The sequence below is a fragment of the Dinoponera quadriceps genome, unplaced genomic scaffold, assembly GCF_001313825.1.
Source record: "Dinoponera quadriceps isolate SergipeBrazil2010 unplaced genomic scaffold, ASM131382v1 scaffold5809, whole genome shotgun sequence".
NCBI lineage: Eukaryota > Metazoa > Arthropoda > Insecta > Hymenoptera > Formicidae > Dinoponera > Dinoponera quadriceps.
In genome coordinates, this window is record NW_014559826.1 from 586493 (window position 1) to 608072 (window position 21580).

Consider the following 21580-nt stretch of genomic DNA (forward strand, 5'->3'; position numbering starts at 1 on the left):
CCAGCTAATTGTGATACACTCTGCAGGGAGTCACGTCGGTGAGTGAGATGGTTGTTCGGCTATATAAACTTTGAAAGAGGCGGAAGTGTGCGAAGTACCGTGAAGCTTTTCACCTTTTTTTCTGTATTATATTACTTTCCTCATTTGCCCTCCGAACTTCTAGTTCATCATATCCGTGTCTAACGTACACGTCGTCTCTGAAAATATTTTATGTTTCAGCACGGAAAAAAAAGCTACGTAATATGTAAAACTCGTTTATATGATAATAAGGAGGTGTGTGTACCACAACGTGGGTGCTTAATCAAAAATTATTTCCGTCGTAGGACCATAAAGCATGTAAATGGAGAACCGATAAATTGGGTAAACAATATTTGTTACGTAAGCACAAGTAAGCAATATTTAACTAGTTCCATTCTTATTCTAATGCGATCTTGTACGATCCGCATAAATAAAATAAATAAACTGCCTGAGGACCAGAAATATTAGAAAAAAATTGAATAACCTTCGATCAAATATATAACTTTTGTTATATACGGCAAAGACATATACACTATCTATTGCAGAATAACTTATGCTACACTAAATTAAACATTATAGAACATTACTATCCGTTGCCACATGAAACGCAAGCAAATTGTAATGAACAAACGCATCAATTTTATTCATTCTTCCTGCATTAAACGAAACATGTAATAGTTCATACGTATGATTATATTATATAATATTAAATAATATAAGTAAATATATTAAATTACATAATATGACAATATTGCAGCTATCATAATACTGCAACTATAATAGTGAAACCTTTAGTCACAGATGAAGTAAGTGTAATTATATACTTTGACTAGTACCCGACTTTCAAAAAATGGCGGAAAAAATAAAAAACTGAGAATTTTCATGATTTAATCGTTGTTCTTTAATCGACGTACACGATGTTGTTCCCACTTTATTTCAGAAGCCGTCGTATACTCCACTGAAAAAAGGATAATTATTTAATTAAATAACTATGTAGTAATCAATATAAAGAAACAGGTAATTTTGTAGAAAAGAGAAGTAATGTTGCGAAATGTTGCATCAAAATAACTAATTGTAAAATAATCAAAAAATATCACTTTGATTTCTAAATGAATACAAAAACATGTTACAATTTCTTAATGAAATCACGAACGAGGTTTATGATCGATTAATATCTTAGAATTTTTCTAGGACGACGGCTACATTGAAGATAGGTCAAGGTCTAATTGCAGGAAGGAAGCAGTTAGGCCCGGTTGAAGTCGTTAAACCAAGTTTACGAGGTGTTACCGAGAGCGTAACCTGTAAATCTCAGGGGCAGTCAAGAGAGAGAGAGAAAGAGAGAGAGTGAGAGGGGGGAGGAGAGGGGAACGTGCCAATGGCCGCCCTTGAAAAGGCCGCGGAAAAGGTAATGGATATAACCGGGGTGCAAGAACCGACGTAAGACTACTCGAGCGCTATAAATGCTTTTTATGGATCATAAAACGTCCTCCTTTACAACCAATAAAGAACCCTGACCTGCGAATTTGACAGGCGAATGAGCGAACGGACGCGAGGAGAGACGGTGATCGCGCTGATCAATCTGTAGAAATCACGTTTTACTGGGCAATAAAATCACGCGGCGCCGATACTTTACTTCCTCTTCGTGGGAATGCGAGTCGCGGGTTTATTGGATTATTGACCGATAGTGCTCCGACAATGCATTCACGGGGAAAATGTGAATAGCCTGCCGAGTCAGCGGTGCGCGTTCGTACGACCAACTCTAACACCGCTTGCGCGCGCCGGGAGCAGGAAGATCATGAGTTACTATATAGCCACGTCGATAAAAACAAACCATAAAGCGCATTACCGGCGATCATCGAACTACCGTTCAGTATATCCTGCTTGGTGGGTAGGAGCGACCTCGAAATTAAGTTGTGTACCGATTGAGAGATCGGTAAGGTAGGCGAATTGTTGCCGACCGGGTAAATCCGATTCGTGCTGCCACCTAGCACAGGGTCGGTTAAGTGGTTCTGGAATAAGTATCCCGCGGAGTACTACATGGGAAGGGGTGTCAAAGTTCGAGTATTATTTGCTGTCTTTTTGCACGCGTTTCACCGTGTTGTCCCGGAAATCAATCTGATTGATTGCACAATTTAGCGATTTTGTGTGTCATGAAGCGGCGCGATAAATTGGCACGGTGAATTGAGCGGGTCAATTTTAGAAAATAGCTGCCCGCCACTTAACCACGCCCACAAGCGGAACGATGAAGCAGCCATAACTAACTAATCCGGAACCTTCCGAAACCAATAGATGGCATCGCTGTATCCTTCACTGCTGCCACATACGTACTGTGTTGCAACATAAGGCGCGTTTCGACACGTTTACGTTCTGACGGTACTGACATGACTGACAGTTTCTGAATTCCAAAATTGTTCGTAGCGTGCTTGAAGTTAACCAAATTTATTATCTTTCTATAAATAGCTTTTGGAGAATTGGTGACTTCTGACTGATCTGCAGAACCTATGGATTTGCTGAATCAATCAATTTGTTTTTTTGGTTTTCCATTATTTTCATTTTACAATCACAGATGTATACGAGACATTCGAAGATGTGGCGAAAATTTAAAAAGTCAAAGCGATACATAATCATGATTAATGCGCCTTCGGGAAGAAAATGAACTCTTTTGGGGTTTATTATGATTGCAAGTTTCGTCTAGGTTACCAGTTAAGAAAAGAAAGTGCATTTTTACGGGTACCTTTACAGTGGAATTATCACTAACATCAGTATTCAGCGAGAAATGATATATTGAATCGACGTCAATTCGACGTAATTTCGATTGTTTCGACGTAGATTCGATTTTCATTTCTCCATGGGTGGAGAAATGGGTACTAGCTTCAAAAATCTTAATTGTTTTATTATTCCATTAGCATAAAAAATATTATGAGCGTTTCAGATGTTTCCTGATGATGAACGACGCGTGGACAGTAATGAATATTGAATTTCTACATAATTTGCATTCGATCATCGCAGTAACATCGAAAAGCTAAACAAAGTAAAATTTGTGAATTTGACTTATGGGATTTTCCTTGTAATTTATTACTTGACGACCAATTTTAATATCGTGAGCATTAATTGATTACATTTAATGGGACCAGTTATTGCAACAATTAGATTAATCAAACTTGCGAAACGACTCTCGGCTTAAGCGTAGAATATCTTTATTACGTATCGAGCAGATTAGAATAAGATTTTTGTTAAAATATATATTTTTAAGTGGACTAACTAACATCCGTTTCTGAGAATTTCAATAAATAATGGTCAAAATAGCGTGAAACATTTATCGTACTATATCTAAGAGATATTTGTTGGAACATTTAATGGATAAAAAACGATGACAACACAGATTGTGACGATAACGGCAGCAATAACGATTTTAAATATACGATTATTGCGATATGAGCGATAAAATAAGCACGATTACATAAATATCATCGGTGGGGCGTTATTTAATCGTTCAAGTGGCGTACAATTACAGCGCAATCCAGAGTTAATCGAGGAATCGCCTCGCTACCGTAATATTACGTGTAGTCGGGACAAAATTTATGTTCGAACTTCTTCGTCGCCTGAAGATACCGAAAAAGAGATATCAAACGCTCCTCTTCGGTTTCGAAGAATAAGAAGTTTCGATCGAACTTTTCCACCTACAGTATTTCTTTTATATCGCGGACATTTTAAGGGTCTGGAAAAAAACTAAAAATGTACACGGCAAACAGTCTTTTTTTTTCTGTAACATTTGATAGTTCAAATTTCATATGTTGTAACAGTAAAAATAAGTTTCAAACTGCACAGGATGCTCATAACGCCATTATTTAGGGACGATAATGACGATCTCCAATAGTTCAACAAAAAAGTTTCCTTCAAAAGTTTAATAGCGTTTCTGTTAAAATTTTGGAAACCGCTGGAAAATCGTGGAAGCCATTCCGAAAAGTACCTCGTATGGACTGTATTCTTTTTTAATAAAAAAAAATATATAAATCTCTTCGCGCACATGGTGAAAAATAAGGATTTCCGTTTTAGGAAATGTATAAAAAGATACCTGAATAGCAGTCAAAATTGCGTGTAATCTACTTCTACGGTTGATATAGTAGCTTTCAAACTTTTAATGTTACCTTTTCTTTGCTTAGACATGGGAGGGATCGTAGTAAATGCCCGGGTGGCGGCGATGAATCTCGGGGAAAGTGCGAAAAAAAGAGGGCCTTTTTTTAATAGCCAATATTACCTGAACCGAACAATTCGAAGAGTTGTCTGTTTTCCGTGACTACACAGTCGATTCTCGACAAAAAAAAATACAAATTATGGATTTTCTGTACCAGTGATATAAATTGGCGTCGCTTCCTTGGCATTTTTTTTACCTGACTGCGCTTTCTATTATTTTTTTTTTTCTTTGAGTCAGCCGCCTTCGAGTTTCAGATCCGTCACTCATAAATTTTACCGCTCCTCTTTTTTTGTTTTTGTCGACTTTACGTACCCGACAGTTTCCGATCGTGTGAATTTAAACCAAATTCGCGATACAAATCGTCGTAGTTTTTTTTTATTCAAAGGTTACTTGGAGCACATTACGGTAGAAAAGCGCAACATGACAAAAAGAAAGAGAGGGAAGCGAGAAATTTTCTATTCTCCACCGGCAAAGAGGCGTGCAGTAAACGCGACGCAACATCTCAAGTTTGCGTCGTTGCTCGCCCCCTTGGGATGCATGTTCAACGCCAGGTAAACACGCGCGAACGGCATAACTTAGGAAATTACGAAGACCACGTTTGCACGCGGTTTATCCTCATTAACCCCGTCGGGGGATGAGCTGAAATTTTAGGCCAGCGTCGCTGAAAGCTCCAATTTTGCCATCAACAGCAACACTTTTCGCGAATGCAGGCGGCTGTCATCTTTTTAGTGCGTGACACACGACACCTAACTGTTGCGCATCCTCGTTATTCTCCCGCAAACCATGCCGGGTCGCGAGGACAACGATGACAGCCCTGCCTTTCCGGGGAGGAGGTTCTCGCCGGCGAAAAAAAAGTTGTCATGAAAATCACTCACCTTTAATATAGCTGCGTACATTGCGGTGCTAGCAGAGGGTGGTGTGGATTGTTGGTAGGGTGGTCAGGGGGGCTCCGATGCAGGGCGTACCCCTAGTTGCCCCCCTCTGGACCCCCGCCGCCCCCTTGCTGCTGATGCGCAGCCGCCGCCGCTGCTGCCGCTGCCGCTTTCTGCGCCTGCGCTTGCTTCTCCTGCTCGTTCAGCTCTTTGATCGCTTGAATCTCCTTCTTCAACTTCATTCGCCGATTCTGGAACCAGATCTTGATTTGCCGTTCTGTCAGGCAGAGTGCGTGTGCCATCTCGATCCGCCTCCGCCTGGTGAGGTAGTGGTTCGTATGGAATTCCTTCTCCAGCTCCAGCGTCTGGTAGCGCGTGTAGGTCTGTCGTCCGCGCCTGCGCATTCCATTCGCTCCTGCGAACAACGAAATCAGAGTTGAGCGGCAGGCGCTCTTTGTTCTTTTCTCGTGTGCTGTGTGTGTGTGTGTGTGTGTATGTCTAGCGAAGCCCGCAGGAATCGCGTGTAAAGTAGCGATCACGATATTAATCGGTCACTGTCAATGCACACATCCTGAATTTTGGACAAGCTTCGGACGGCGAAAAAAGCGTCGGAGGACTTTTCGTTTTGCAAATGTGTCGAGATTGTGCCTTTGCGTGGGAATAATTAAAACATTTGAGACTTGAAGAGATTAATTCGCAGTCACGATCGTGTCTTTGCGTGGGAATAATTAAAACATCCGAGGCTTGGAGAAATTAATTCGCGATCAATGATAATGTTCTTTTTGCCAGAGTGGCCAAATATATATATGATAATTTGCTTTAATAGAAACCGGGGTTGCGTAGAATTCGTCGGCTCGTCATTGCCATTCCTGCTGTTTGTCTTGTTTTAAAGCGAGCTGTTATCTTTATGCGAGAGCCGCTGCTTAAGATACTTATTAAAACGACATTCTAATGAATTTCTGATATCCCGCGGCGCTTCGGCGCGAATATCAGACGTAACGATATATAAATGGCGCTCGTGACGATAAGGAAAGTGCGTGAACGACTTGAAATACAATATTTCAAGTACGCCATTTCAAACTAACGAGAGAAAGTAAAAGAGTGCACGACAACGAGAGTAGGTACTGTCAAGCAGTCACTTGGGTACAGTAGCAGAGTAAGTCTCGACGGTGGGGGCACGAGCTCACCTTATCGGCCATTACTGCCTCGTAAAAACCTTCCCGTTTCACCTTTGCAACCGGTATCCAAACTAACCCTTCTCGCCGGTCGTAAGCAGTCTCGCTTCTTTCTATTTCCGCTCACATATGGTCGACAAATATTGCGTAATACGTGAATAAGTATCAGTGAATATTTCCGATATATTACCCTGTTCTGACTTCTTAATAACTACTTTTGCCCAATTAATTGAATATCTAAGATATATCGAGACGATTTATCGAGTGTATATTTATAATTACACCGTATGAAAACTTAATGCAACACAATAGATTTGCTTCCAACGTACGCAAGACTCGCAAGTTTTAATTTCGGTGCGAAATTTAGCCGTTCAATAAATTCGCTTCGAATTTATACCCGCAATGGCCAATCTTTTACCAACAAAGAGCGTGAACTCGCACAATGCGTGATTTAGGCGCAATTCCTGTCGCAATTCCAGACGGCCATTGTATCTACATTGTATCGGCACACCGAAATCGAGTTTATATCGGTGTGATGTTTATTATCGCGACGTAATCACAAGTGGCTTGCCGGCCGAGCTACGATCCCTCTGCGTATCTCTTTTCGCCCTCTTTACCACCCTGCACTACCCCCATGATTCTCATTCCCGGTTGTCATGCCGGCGCAACGGCGGTGGGGCGAGGAATTACGGTGTAGCATTTGTAACAGTTATTTGTCACGTAGATTCCGTCAAGTCTGGTGCCTTTCCGTCCTGCGATCTCTTTTCAACGTAACACTACCAGCAGCCTTAGAATTATCTTCTGCATTTTATTGACACGCAACAAATTTTTTAAAACGTGTACGCAATATGATAAGAACCTTAGGTCTTTTTAATTTGTAAGAAAAATAAGGCAATTAAATTAAACCCATACATATACGTATAAAGTAACAAAATGACATGTTGTATGCACTTGTCGCGTTTATCATTATATATGTCGCATCCATTTGTAAATTTTTGTAGACACTTTCCCGGAGAAGAAAGATTTATTTAAAAGAAATAAAGCATAATGAAACATTCTATTTTTTTCTTAATATTTTTGGTGGATTTAAAAATATATTTTTTATTTTATATATATATTTTATCTATTTTATATATTTAGATATACATTTAGATATATATTTAGATATTTTATAAATTTATATTACATATTATTTTTTATACTTTATTTTTCGATATTATACGTTCATAATTTTATGAAACCGATGTTTAGGAATGATATTTTCTTATCATTACTTTTTAAAATTTATTTTACTTATTTTCACACGTTTTAAATTCATCTACTGTTGCGACGCTCCTTTCGTATACATTTCAGTAATGGGATATCGCGAAACGAGCGAAATTAGAGGATGGAATACTAAGATTACCGTACATCCCGTGAAGTAAGGAGAGGTGTATATGGCTGCTTAACCGAAGGGGTGGATAAATTTTATGCTGAGATCCTGAAACGCTTTCATTTGGGGGAACAAAGAAAATCAGCAAGGCATATCAGGGGGATTGGTTGGCTGAAGAGCAAAGCGAGAAAACCGAGCGTGTTCAGAAAAGCGAAAAATATTTCGACCATTATTCACGCCTTTCTTGAAAAATGTTTGCCCATATATTCCAGGAAATTTCAGCGCCAAGCAAGCCTTTATCCGACATATTCTTTTTTTTAAAGCCTGCGCTAGAATATTAAAGTTTAAAGGATCGCATTTTTTATTCTACTGATCCTTAGATAATCTATTCACGAAGCTGCTAGAGACATTATTATTGTATAACAATTATTTTTCTATAATTTCGTATTCGAGTCGTTCCAAATGTTTTCCTCGCTTTGTGTATTATGAAATATTAACATTAAAAAGAAAGCAATCCCAAAAAACGGTGCACACAAAAATATGTTAAAATATCAAAATATATATTTTTAAGAAGATATAAAAGGGGGCAACTTTATTGCGTAACAACAAAATTTTAGCAAGTAGTCAAAAGCTTCTTTCTCGTTGGGGAAAGCTTCAAATGCGAACTGAAATGCCGGTTGAAAGGGACCTACCCAATTTCGACGTATTCGACCATAAACTGAGGCAGGGAGCGACTTAACTGGTTGCCAACTCTAATAAGAAGAGCCAATACATTGATTGCTGCTGGGGATTTGCCGGTATAACTTCGCAAAACACGATGCCGAAGTATCGGTATCCCTCACTCCTTTCTCGATTCCCTCTACTACGCACACGCATATACGTAGTCGAATCATACACAGGACCAATCAAATCAAAGTAAGTGAATTGGGTCCATGAAGGACTTCCCTTCTGAAATATTTCCTGTGCGTTCACCCTCGCGAGTTTCTGCAACAGTGGACAGTTCTTGTACGTAAGACTAATGATATATTAATCGTGGCGATCTGTCATGTTACTTGTTCCTAAATTAAATAATGTTCACTATCGTTGTAAGAGTATGTTTACATACACGCTTCCCTATATGCTTGGTCGCAAGGATTAAAGAAATGAATGTGGCTACACATAAAATATATAACGACTCTCTACATCAAGGAAATGCTGAAGTGTCTGTCGATCTCCGATAAAAAAGCACCAGTCTCATCTAAATGGGACTAAAAATGTCGTTACTAAAACCGGCATGTTTAACAGAAAGTAAAGAACAACATGATGTGTCGACACCTGCGTAATTAATCTGCTACCGTGCTTTATCACGAGCGGATTTAATAGCTTAGCCGTTAGTAAAAGACGTCGAACGCCCACACATATACGAAATTTTTCATACAAGTCATTCCTGTATCACAGACCGGAAACTCGATTTCTACTCATGTTGCTCGCATGGCGGTAAGATTTTACTTTGTATGCATAAGCTGCAGAACTTTTATACGAAGTAAATATTACCGCGATCTGACGGCTTCAGAGACTTTAGTCGAAAGACGATGAAACTAAAAATAAATTAGAAACAAAAAGTGGCAATAAAAGTAGAAGTATAGTAGAAATAAGGGAGTGGGGAATTTTTTCTTCGCCTTCGTCATAAATCGGAGAGCTGCCTTCCTATTGCGCGTGCTTTTGCCGTGTAAAAGCTCCTGCGAGTCTACGCAAACTAATACGAAGAACGGGTACGGCGAAAACGGAGAAAAGTGGAATTCGGTCGGTAATGCAGGCGACTTCAGCGCCCTCTTAAGGAATTAGTCAAATTAGATTCATCTCTTTTCCGCGTGTATAATCTGGGACAATTTTCCATATCATTTGAAGCGTTACGTGAATTCGTTCACGTGTCACCAGTTTTCGGCCTTCCGGTGCCATTCGGAGCGCGCTCACGCCCTCGAGGAACCCTGTTTGCGCGCGGCACGGGAGTACCGGAGACACTTGGTATGAGGAACGCGTAGCTACGCAGCAAGATCGTAGCTCAACGTGGGATATACCCTCCTCCAGCCTTGCCAAGGTAGGTAGGTAATCCTCTCGGGGGCGTGAGTTACTGCCTAACGTCCCTCGCGCTTTACTCTCTTCTCTCCCACCTTCCACCGTACCCTTCTCCCTCCTACGTTTCCCCTCCTTTCTTGCTCTACCAGGACCTTCGTCTCGTTTCTGCCGGGACGTCTCCTCCTACCTACACACTCTCTCTCTCTCTCTCTCTTCTTACTCTCTTTCCTCTCTTAAGGGATGCCGAGAAAGCACCGGGAGAAAGTTGGAGGAGATGGTTGGCGGACGTAGGGAGAAGGTAGGATGTTGCTACGTGGCACAGCTGGAACGCATTAGTCAACCGTAATTAATAAGTTATATACAACGGAGACTAACGAAGAGCGTTACACCGCGCCACTGCCGTCTCTCTTTTAGGGGAAAAGCGAGGCGCGCGGCCTTTCGGGCTGCTGTGACGACGGAAACCTCAACAATCGTAAATACATGTTAAAACCTGATGGGCATAAATAAACTAAGGGTTGACGCTCGCAAATGAGCAAACGGAGAAGATGCAGTATTTCTTCCGCAGTTAGTTAGCGGTGGGAGTTGCCGGTGGGACTAAACGGACAGACGGGGGCCTGCCTGCGTAGGATCCACCGGCGAATGTTGTAGCGCAACGTTTCTTCGGCAGGATTCAGGCGGGAATGAGTGGTCTAAATTAGAATGGCAAGTATCAAGTGCGGCAATTTACCGGGAGTCAAATAATCCATTTGCCGTATCTATTTATACACCGTGCCGCTGAGTGAGAAATCTCAGCAACACGGTGTGTATATTTATAATATGCGCGACCCAACGCAGACTGTGAAGGTTATAAATTCGCAGCATCACCAAGCAAACAATGCCGGAAGATCATCTGACATTATACACGGCGGATCGATGCCGCGTGTTACGTGCGGGAAATGGTAGAGCCGAGCGCACGTCATAATCCTCTGCAGGTTGGGAAAGTGCGCTGAGACGAACCCGTTGTTAGGCGCAATCTCGGCCGGCGATAAAACGGAATACGCGAATGCGAAATTACGCGATGCCGGGGAAGAATGTGTCCCTGGCAAGTCGGTGGGATATGCCGTATAAGAAAAACAAACGCGGCCAAGTCGGGAATAAGATATCGGTTGTACGTGCGACCACTTTTGAACAAGCCCACAACCACGCCACGGGCAAGGTGGTGGGCTCCACTCCCACGTGGGCGAGGTGTCTCATCGAGCCGGAAGCAAACGGCGAGAAAAAGACGAGAGAAAATCTGTTGATATCCAGAGTTCGTCCCAAGACGACGTTGCCTCGATCGCTCGTCGCCTGTTATTATTAATAGAGATGGCATATATCCGGTGGGTTTTAATGGGAAACACACCTCGATACACGAGCCGAGGAGTACTCTCGGCACGTTCCTGAGTTACGTGAGATCGTTTCGATTCACCCAACATCGCGCCTGATGAAATAGAGGAGAGATGCTGATTGGTTGACAATCCATCGAAACGTGCAATTAATCGCGAGGAAAAAACAAGAGTAGCCGGCGGAGATCCCGACGATAAGCTTGCGTGTACCCTCGAAGAAATTTAATTAACGCACACACGCGAACACGCTTCCCCTCCCTCTTCTCTCCCGCACTCTCTCTTTCTCGCATTTACTCACTCCGCTCCTCTCTTTTTCATCTCTCGCAACGCTAAGAACAAACAACGAGAACGACATCGACAAAACAGAAAATGGAGGTGAAAGAGGAGGCTGCCAACGGAGGTGGGGTGGGTGGGACGAGGTGGCTCCTCTACAAGGAGCCAGCTGCTGCTCCGCGGTAACCGTAATAATTATGCAAAGACCGAACGCAACGGTGCATCTCGAACGAAAGGGAAGAAGAAGGAGGACGTTCCAAGGAACGGAGTACAAAAGGAGCAAGTCAAGGTAAGATGGTGGTGGAGATGGCATGCAAAGGAGGCTCGCGTAGGTAAGCGAAGCCGAGCCGGTTGTAAGGCGACACCTCGCGGCTCCGTATATCTTTCTCTTTCTGCCTCGCTTCCTCCCACCGGATAGAAACGGCCGGCTTTCCCTTTCTTGTTGCTCTCCTCGCTGCCTGTGGATTTCCACGTCTTTTCCGAATCGTTATACGACGGACTTGTTTCCTCATGCAAACAGGGGGTGGAGGAGGTCCCATTGTGCGGTTTTTATCTCGAAGCGTCTCGAACGGGCGCCGTCAATTTGTTGCGATGGCGCGATTTCGCCGGTTAAATTTGCACTCCGCTTATGAGGCACTCTCGCCAGATTCGGGGCTCCACGATACTCGGTGTGATACGCTCTCTCTCTCTTTCTCTCACGAAGAAAAAAAATCATCGTCAAAGGAGGCGAGAGCGCCTAAAAAGGCCGAATAGGACTGCGGTGATAGAGGACCCGATAGAAGACAGGTAGGTAACATCGCAACACCCTCTAACGAAAGGGATCGTCTGTCTTACTTACATTGTCGCGCATCTATAAACTCACACGGCCGGTACACGCACACGAGGTCAACACGCGTGCGTATCCGTCGTTGTATGAGGAAGGGGGGACATGGTAGTACCAGCGGGCAACCGACCCACGAACCATCCATATATCTGCGTCCTAAAAGGAATTCCAGAATATATTTTACATATGCTTTATTGCCGCCTTATTTAACTCTACGGCCACGGGTCTCGAAGATATACCACGGCGGGTGCGCGCGCGCACGCATCCTCTTCTCTCTCTCTCCCTCTCTCTTTCTCACCACAAAGGACTGCGCGAATTAACGCTTGAGGTTTCGCGAAATTTTGCCACATAATTTCATAAATCCCTTATGCAAATTATCCAATGCATTAGCATTAGTGAATTAAGTAGTGGCGGTGGTGGTAGCGGCTAGAGCTGATTACTCGCTTCTGCAGTAGTCACTCGCGTATCGCGTTCTATGTAGTCACGTATCGTAGCGCGTTACGTTAGTTGATAAGTCACGAAGAATGCTCCGTAAAGGGAATTACAGATAAAAAGCTTCGGGAAGAGAATGTTTCGTAATAGGTCAGAGATAAAGCTTCCCCGGCTTTCCCAATGCTCTAATTGGAAAGTCCGGCGGATCGAGGCGCGGGATGCCTCGAATTTCTCGCACGCTTCCCTTCATGACGCTGCGTATATCGCGGAAACAACTTAACTTAGCGCGGATCAATGAGTATATCGGGCTGAGGTGAACTAAGGAGATTTGATAATTTGCAAGTCGAGCTACGGATTGGCGGCTCCTTTTGTATTCTTTTACAACACGGGGGTTCCTTTTAGAGCGAAGCGAGCCACCATCCAGGGCAGATCTCTCGTGATTCGATGAGGCCCCGGGGGGCCTATCAGTACGTACAAGCGCGGCCTGGCAAGTGGGGAGAGCCGGTTTCGACGAACAAGACGCCATCGTACGTTCAACCCGCAAGAAACTATGATTATCGGCCGATTGAACTGCACTTTAAGTTTGGATTTTCGGAAACGATATGTTAGGCGGCAACACGACGCGCAATTACTAATGATTGCTATGGGCGATCTTGGAATTTCGGTAAATTATACTTAACGCGACGAAAATTTAAAATATGGCGCGCGCGATAATGGCGGTGCCAAAGTATTGCTCGCATTTAAAGAGGCACGATAAGGTAAATAATTTTACGCTGCCGCTTTACGCTCCCGCGAAGTACCGTACTTGTAAAAGTGCATGGTTGTATATGTACGCAGTGTACTGAGAAAAATTATTTTGGCACTTGTAATTATAATGGCGTAACTGAAAGAATTATAGTTAAGGAAGCCGTTTCTTTATGCGAGGGTTACCATCGTTACCACGATGTCAGCGATAATAACCTTACGTCCATATTGCCGCTACTATTTTTTGGATTGAAGATATAATTAAGGGTCCGGAAACGACTATAATGTTAATGGGATGTCTCTCAGTGTGGATTCGACATACCGTGAGCTGATCTGGCTGAAGGATTGACAAGGCATTATCGACTGATGAAATTTCATTATTTGCCTGCCACGTCACAATCGCATTCCTGATTCCAACGAACATTCTGAATTTAAATAAACCGAGTAGAGTCGCAAGGGGGGGAAAAAAGTAGTCAGCTCCATTACTCAACATACTCGAGGCTGTAGTTTTCATTTCCCGCGCGAAATCAATAAGAAGGAGGGGAAGTAACAAAGGGGAAGTGCGGAAGAGGCAAAAGGCGCGATTGTTCCGTAGCGTGAAAATAATAATGAACTCGCGTAAATCAAGAAAGTTAGGCCGAACTAGTTCGGCCCGGGATACTCCATTCACGATATCCGCGCGATACGCAAGAGCGAACTGCCAAAAATATTCCCGATGCGGCAACTTTTTTGGCGCATTAAAAAGTCTGTCATTTACGGCACGCTGTTTCCGGTATAACGGACGGTACCGCGCGGGAAAGTTGCGCGCTTGACGGATGAGTTATCCTAATGCGCGCGTACAGAGCGCATACGGAGCGCCCGCTTCCTCGGGAGGATGTTCAGGATCTAACCTCAACCGAACACCCGGACAACACTCTCCCCGGGTCTGATCTGGATTCCACGATCTCATACAAACGGGCGGAAAAAAGGCGGGAAGGGATTGGACGGTTTGGCGGATGGCTAACTGTTACGGGTTGGCCGGTTTCGCAGTTAAGATGAACGAGGCGGCACGCTACGAGATCTTATCCTAGCGCAACAGCGGCCACTGAATCATCCGCTTTGAATACGGCTTCGCTTCACTCCCTATATTATATCTATAGATACTAACATCATACGCGTATATCCGTGTTCACGAGATATAATACCCTTGAGAGAGACAGATATAGGGAAGGTTGAGAGAGAGAGAGAGAGAGGGGAGCGACAGAGAAGATCTATTTGTTTACATATAATGAGAAACTGTTGAAATTAATGTAAAATTCAATACCAAACAACTCGACACGTGTGTGAAGTTACTGCGTGCGCGATCATCGTATATCATAACTATGCATCGTATATTATCATCATATCATCATAGTGTCGCGTACAGTCAACTTGTACGTTACAAAAGCTTCTTCCAGCGCGATATTTTGACTGTCAACTCGACAGTACGTGCACGTTATGTCAAATTTTCGAGGGGTTTGAAGAGCGATAGCCGAGAAATCCCTCGGATGGGCCTTCGTACTGTCTGCGGATAAGCTATAAGTAAATGCACATCGGGGAAAAAAGGCGGTATGTAACATGAGAAGTGGGTTTACAACGGGGAAGAGCTTTAATTTATCGCAATTATAACACATGATAGCCAATTATCTTTCCGCAACTTTCGTAGGGAGTATAGCACCGTGACGCGTCATAAAATAGAAATATTTATTACGGATACTTTCATAGGGAGTATAATGCAGCGCGCGTTCACGCATACACACACACATACATACACTTGATAGAAGTAACCCGTGTGAAGAATCTATATTAATATTAAGTACGTAGCTCTTATCGCGTCACGCACACGAACGTACACGATTCGTTTAGTACGTTCAATGGCTGAACGCACGACGCATTATTCTCGCCGAGATCGTTAATTACTGATAAATTCGTCAACGTGATAAAATACAACGTGGAATAGAGACGATCTATATTTTATATCTCTCTACGGTAACCAGTACAGCTTAGGGGGGAGGGGGGGGCGAGGTAAGGGAATAACCCGGAATAACTGTGCGCCCGAAGAAGAGGTTCATGCCGTAATTGTAAACATTGGATTAATGCAAATGCGCGCTTAAAAGCTTAATTGCTTTGATAAAGCATGGCGGTGCATTAAATTCAAATGCATGTAAATTAATTCAAATTTATGAGAAATAGGTGGACGCGGAGCACTTACTGGAAAAGAGGGAAAATAAAAATTAGTCCCCGCGGGGCCAGCCCTTGCGATGAGACTCTTTTTTCGTACCCCACCCCCTTCCCGCGCGCTCCGCATTACTCCACGACTTCCTACCAGTTTCCTCCGCCCCGGCCCCCCTATTTCGCCCAACACGCCATGTTGCCAACCAGATTGGCTGCGGTGCAAGTTTCGTCAATAAATTTCGCTTTCGGTTTTCGTTCGATAAACGTCGAATTTTAACACATCGATCGGCCGCGCGGGTAATTAACGGATGCAAACATCTTCACCCCGGGCATCCGTGTAAAAATCGCGAACCAATACATATCTCGCGATAAGCACGATTAATTAGGGGGTTAGTTATTACACGCTGGGCGTTGTATTTTTTAATCGAGCGATAAGAAAAGTATGCATTCAATAATGCCTTCAAGTAGTGCGGTGACAAATGTATTCTCATTTCTCGCGAGGGAAGATTCGCAAAATTGTTATTTCATGCCTGCGCATTCATCGTTTAAACTTACCGAGGGAAGTAAGCGTAATATATATAATGCTGTTGATAAAATGGACTGTGATTGTGATTAATGATTAAATTATGATGTTACATGATTGATCAATCGACCAGTAATCTTCCGCGTATGTTTGATCTCGCAAGAAGTGCGATAAGGAAACGTGCTCCGAGAAAGGAAGAAATTTATGGCCAGAAAAAGGTAAGGAAGATACGCTCGGGGGTAGATTATTGTAGATGTGTGGATCAATCATGATGATACGCGTGAGCTACCAACGTGTAAGGATCAAAACGCAGGTAGTTATTAGGCCGATTCACGCCCAGTATATTGAGTCGTTGTGAGGGTATCCTTATAGTCTCCTTTCTCGCCGATATTCGCGTTTTCTAACGCAACGCTCTTATTTGCACAACATAATTGTCCGTATCTTACGTTCACGCTGAAGCGGTGAACTAATAATGGACTGTCATTTATTTCCCTTTTACTCGCTTCTCATCGAAACAACGTAATTTCTCTTCCTATTGCTCTATCTTGAAATTTTACCGTGAAGGTAATACTTACATCTTCCCTCACAGTATTTCTACGACGAAAGAAGCAAGATAAATAGAATCGAGACGTATCGTTACGCGTTCGCTTTCATTTTCTCAATGATAAAATCGCTGCTCGTTTTCGACGTTTAAATAAATCAGTTCGACGTGTAAATAAATCACTGTAAATCGCATGATTCACGGTATATCATTTATAATATATGATTTATAAGTATACGAAGGAAAATATGGATAAAGGCAAGATATACGAATATCTGATGAATGGTCACAATGTATCATGCTGTAATCATCATATCGTAATATCGTATCATAATATGAACCACACACGTACGTAATATCATACGTCGTATCATATTATATCATAATATAATCGGCAAGTATATCCGTATAGTTGTCTTCGTATAGTTGCCTTCTTGTATACTTCTCGTATAATCTTATTTCCTTCCGATTCAGCGCAAAAAGGTATGATTGTAGTCGAGTCCGTCCGAACTAAAACGACGAGCGAAGGATAGAAATCTACCTAACACGGAGAGAATGGCGAGGGAGGTAAGGATCGCGCGTGTAATAAAAGAGGACACCTAAACGAGGAGCGAGAAAGAGGGATGAACGAAACGGCTGAGGAAGGGAGCTATGACGATGATGGAGGGAGAAGAGAGGACCGAAGAACAGCATCATGGAGCGAAAGAGTGAAGCATGTACGAAAAAGAAATGGTTAGGGACCAGGTAAGGAGGCAGGTAAGGGGGGGGATATCAAGAGCGGACCTCCCAAGTTGCGGTGAAATGGCGGATCATCGTCGTCGTCGCGTCATCCGTGAGCCGAATACACTCCCGTGCCTTAGTTATTAAACTGCTCGATACATTCTGTATTCCGTTCATCGCTGTGTTAAAAAATTACTGAGCCGAGTAGTCTGAAATTCCCCACTTGTGGCACGATCAGGTTTTACGACGCTGTACACCCTTCTTGTGATCGCCGACCGCAAATTTCCGCTGATTTCGCAAATGATTACGCCTGGGAATTTGCGACGCGCAACGTCTCAGCACGCGTACACTTTGTAATGGTGAACTAATAGCCGGTAAACTATCACACCGAGATCCTCGGGATTTAACACCGTTATCCACCTGAGGAAATCTCACTCGCGTATACGATGATCGATTCGCTGACGCTGCGCGGCCCACATCGCTCCCTTAATAAAGTCGTGAGCAATTCCGCTCGTTCTTACGTTTCTCATCGCGCTATTAAGTCGCGGACGAAGCCGCCATAGATACGAGCGGTCGACAGGTGATATTGAACCAACAGATATTAATTTCGGGGATGTACGAAATATTTCCAGACCGGGGGGATTCCCTGATCCCTAGGCGTGTAAGGGGAAGATAAGGCACGGTATGCCCGGTCCACACAATCAATGGCTGCCGGGTAAAGTTATAACACGGATGACGAGCGAGCTTTCCCCGAACATGCGTCTGCGTAATGTATCCTGTGCAATACCGCCACCGGAAATTATTGACGCGTCTCCCGCAATATTCGTCCGATTCGGTATACCACTGCGAGCGCTTCGTTACTTTCCGTGCGCGAATTGGCAAATTGTAACTCGATCGAGGGAACTCTGATCAAGAGAGTTATTGCGGATAGACGGACGATCGCTATTGGCACGAGAGAAGCGCGTAATACGATACCACGCAGTACCACGTGCGCGTCTCGAAGGATGCGACCATTATGGGGCCGGAGAGCCCCAAGTTCCCCATAGGATACATTTTTGGAATGGTGTCGATGTCAACATCTGCCGCGTGTGCATGTGTATATATCGAACAGCCTCGAAGTCGAACAGGCCGCTTTTTCCTTCTTAGAATAAAATATTTATCGATTTCATTGTGTACTAACATGGTGTTTTTTTTTGTTCATAGCAAGGCAGTTTCTAAGAAGTTGCGTGAAAGGGAGTACGATAAGAAAAAAGAGACGAAAGTTGTTAAATCTTACAGATTCTCCGATATGTTGCACCTGTGATTTTGGATCAGGCTTTGTTCCTTTCCGTTGAATGACAGATTTCATGGGGGAGGGGGGTTGATCATAATGGATGATACTTCCGAAAATCCATGCGAGTAACAGAATAGGACGTCTGGAGTGTAACATCTGCTGTCCACTTTATTAGAATTCACCCGCTGCAGTGACCGGGCGACGAATAAATCTTGCGATATCTCTCCTAAAGGCGCACAATATGATCGGAAAAGAAAGAAATGAAAATTCCCACGCGTGGTAATCGCAGCTGCCTGTTCCGTCTGGCGAATTTCGTAATTACAATCGAAGGAGCGAATTCCGGCAGAATTTTCGCCGACCTCGACGTTCGTTTTTACTAACGATCTGCAAAATTCACCATTGCCCGATCCTCCGTTTATACACCTCGATGTATAAACCATCGCGAAGACAACGTTCTTCCGGCTTCTTATGAATAAGCAATAAGTAGACTTTCCTCTCGCTCTCATCTTTTATTCTCAAAGTTATTCCTGTCGTGACCGGGCATTCTATTCCCAAGCGCTATTCCGCACTCGGATTGCCTCTCTGTCCTCGCGGCATATCTAGATACACTTATCAGTCAATATTAATGTCTTTATTAACGACGGTACATTTCTGCCTTGATCTTGCATCGGTAATTATGTGTGGAAACAAAGGGCGGCTCGAAACGGAAGCTGTTATTACGCGCTATAATGTATAGTCGACCGCAAAGAACGGCTGCAACGTATCCCGCTCCGATGCGCTTTCGAGTACGACGAAAATCGCGAGAACGATCGGACGATATTCACCCGTGCTGAGACTCACCGTGAAGCCGACGAGTGTTGCAAACATTTCCCACTACCGATGTCTTTCTTTCCGTTTAGGAAGCTATACGACATTTGCGCGAAACATAAAATGCGTTTCAGCAAACGCAATAGTCGAGTGACCGACTACTGGCAAAAGCGGTCTGATCTGATTCAATTGCCCAACGATCGCGTAACTGTTGCATTTTCCGGGCGTAATAATGTTGTTCATCCGTAAACAAGCACGGTTGGTCGTCCAAGTGTGCTACGGGAAAGCGGGATCGCGTAAGAAAACGGCATATAAATAGGCAAACGCGCGCCACGTATGATCATATTGCGCCCATTAACATGGCGAAAAGTTGCTCTCGCTACCTGGAAAGCAAGGGAGCAGCAACCACGAAGCCTTTAAGCCGCGGTGCAGGAAGTTTCCCCACTGATCCTCGATGCTACGCGAGTTTAAGCCCTAGGATTCCGGAGTTACTGCCATCATGGCACACCATGCTCCACCGCCCATAGATATAAGTATAGCCTCTAGCATGCCAGCACTGAGTGTACTTGTAGCCAGCCGCCTAGCGTTTCATTCCGCCTCTCTTTCTCTCGCTCGCTCTGCGTCTCTCTCTCTCTCTCTCTCGTTACCTCCGCTTCCACCCACCTCCTGTTGGCAACCCCTTTTACAACTGCTCACACCCCTCTCCTTCCAATGCCATCCCTATAGCTCTCTTTCTCTGTCTCTTTGTCTCATTCTAACTTTGTCTACCTCCCTTTCAGAGCGCGTTGCTCGCTCCCGTTGCTGAGTCGTGCAACCGCGATCTAGTGCATCCCTATCGCGACAACGATCGTTCTCCGGACCACGGTAGCTGATATTTATGGCCTTTGCGGCGCGATGTTGAAGTAGTTAAATTGCTGATATTAAATGTGCATCCGCGAGAAACGGCTCGCCCGGGATAGCGCCCGCGAGGATTTGCGGAGATTTCAGATGAGCACACTGATAGATCTTCGACGCGTCACTCCGCGCCATTGGATTGCCGCTCGAGTCGGGCGTTTTTTTACACTTCGGAGTTACGAGACTCAGAGCCTGTAGAAAATTATAGTCACACGGCTAAGATTGAAGTTAAAAGTGCAAATATAGCTTCCGTTACGTTAGGCTATGTTACTTGGTTTTCTCGTAATTTATCGTCGACCAGGCGAATAAATCGCCGAGCAATAACAACGGCACAACAGCAACATTTCTCTTTCTCTGGGATAATTTGTCGTGTAGTTTTGTACAAAGTGTCTCGATAACATACTAGTGTCATTTTCCTGACAGAGCTAATACTCTTCTCCGTTAGAGTCAAGAGATCAATCCCGAGGATGGGATATTATATAATTATGGTAGTCAAATGGGGTCATCCTAATTATAGGAGGGCTCAGAATTTTACCACCGCCGATCTTTGTGGATGTTCCGAGGTTTATGACCTGAGGCACTCTCTCTCTCTCTCTCTCTCTCTCTCTCTCTCTCTCTCTCTCTCTCTCTTTCTCTCCCTGTGTTTATGTATATCACAAAGAAAATATAACAATCGAAAAGATTTTCATTATGTATCGAAAAAAAAAAACACACTAATATTGGACGTATCTACCGATTCGTCGGGCAAACAATAAACGATGCGTGTGATTCAAAATATCCACTCACAAACTTCTAGTAAGGCTGCTTGCCGTAAATCCTATTCCACAGGTAGAGTAACATTTAATTAATCAACCATGACAAAGAAACCTCTGCTCTCTCCGTATTGATTGGTCCATTAAATGCTATTCTACTCGTCGAGTAGGGTTTTCGAACGCAGCCTGAATAGCCTAATAATAGGCATTAACGATTCCTTCTGTATAAACAGATAATTTAATTACGCTTGCATTTATTTACAAACTTCACGGCAAATACGATATTGATACGCGAGACGGTAAATAAAAGAAGAAACGAAAGTGCCTCGGCGGAATAGGTGGAGGGAAACTGCATGTAGAAGAAGAGGCGGCAAAACAAGAAGTCGGTGAAGAAAGGAGCTGCCTACGTTGGCGTCGTGGCGCCTAGGCTCAACTCGGGAGATCAAAATCTTCCTCTCTCTCTTCTTTCTCATTGCCTCTATTACCGAGAAGAAGAAGAGAGAAGGAGCGAGGAACCAACCTGCACATTGTGAAACGAATTCCCGACAGAAGCA

At 43.6% G+C, this 21580-nt stretch overlaps 1 protein-coding gene across 2 annotated transcripts in view; it reads right to left on the reverse strand.

The window, feature by feature from the left end:
• Positions 1-5180: 5180 nt before the first annotated feature.
• LOC106750489 (homeotic protein ultrabithorax-like) overlaps positions 5181-21580 on the reverse strand; it is a 76136-nt gene continuing 59736 nt past the window's right edge. For both annotated transcript variants that reach the window (XM_014630865.1, XM_014630864.1), the window contains one exon: positions 5181-5500. In XM_014630865.1, the coding sequence (XP_014486351.1) occupies positions 5181-5500 (320 nt within the window). The remainder of the gene's footprint in view (positions 5501-21580) is intronic.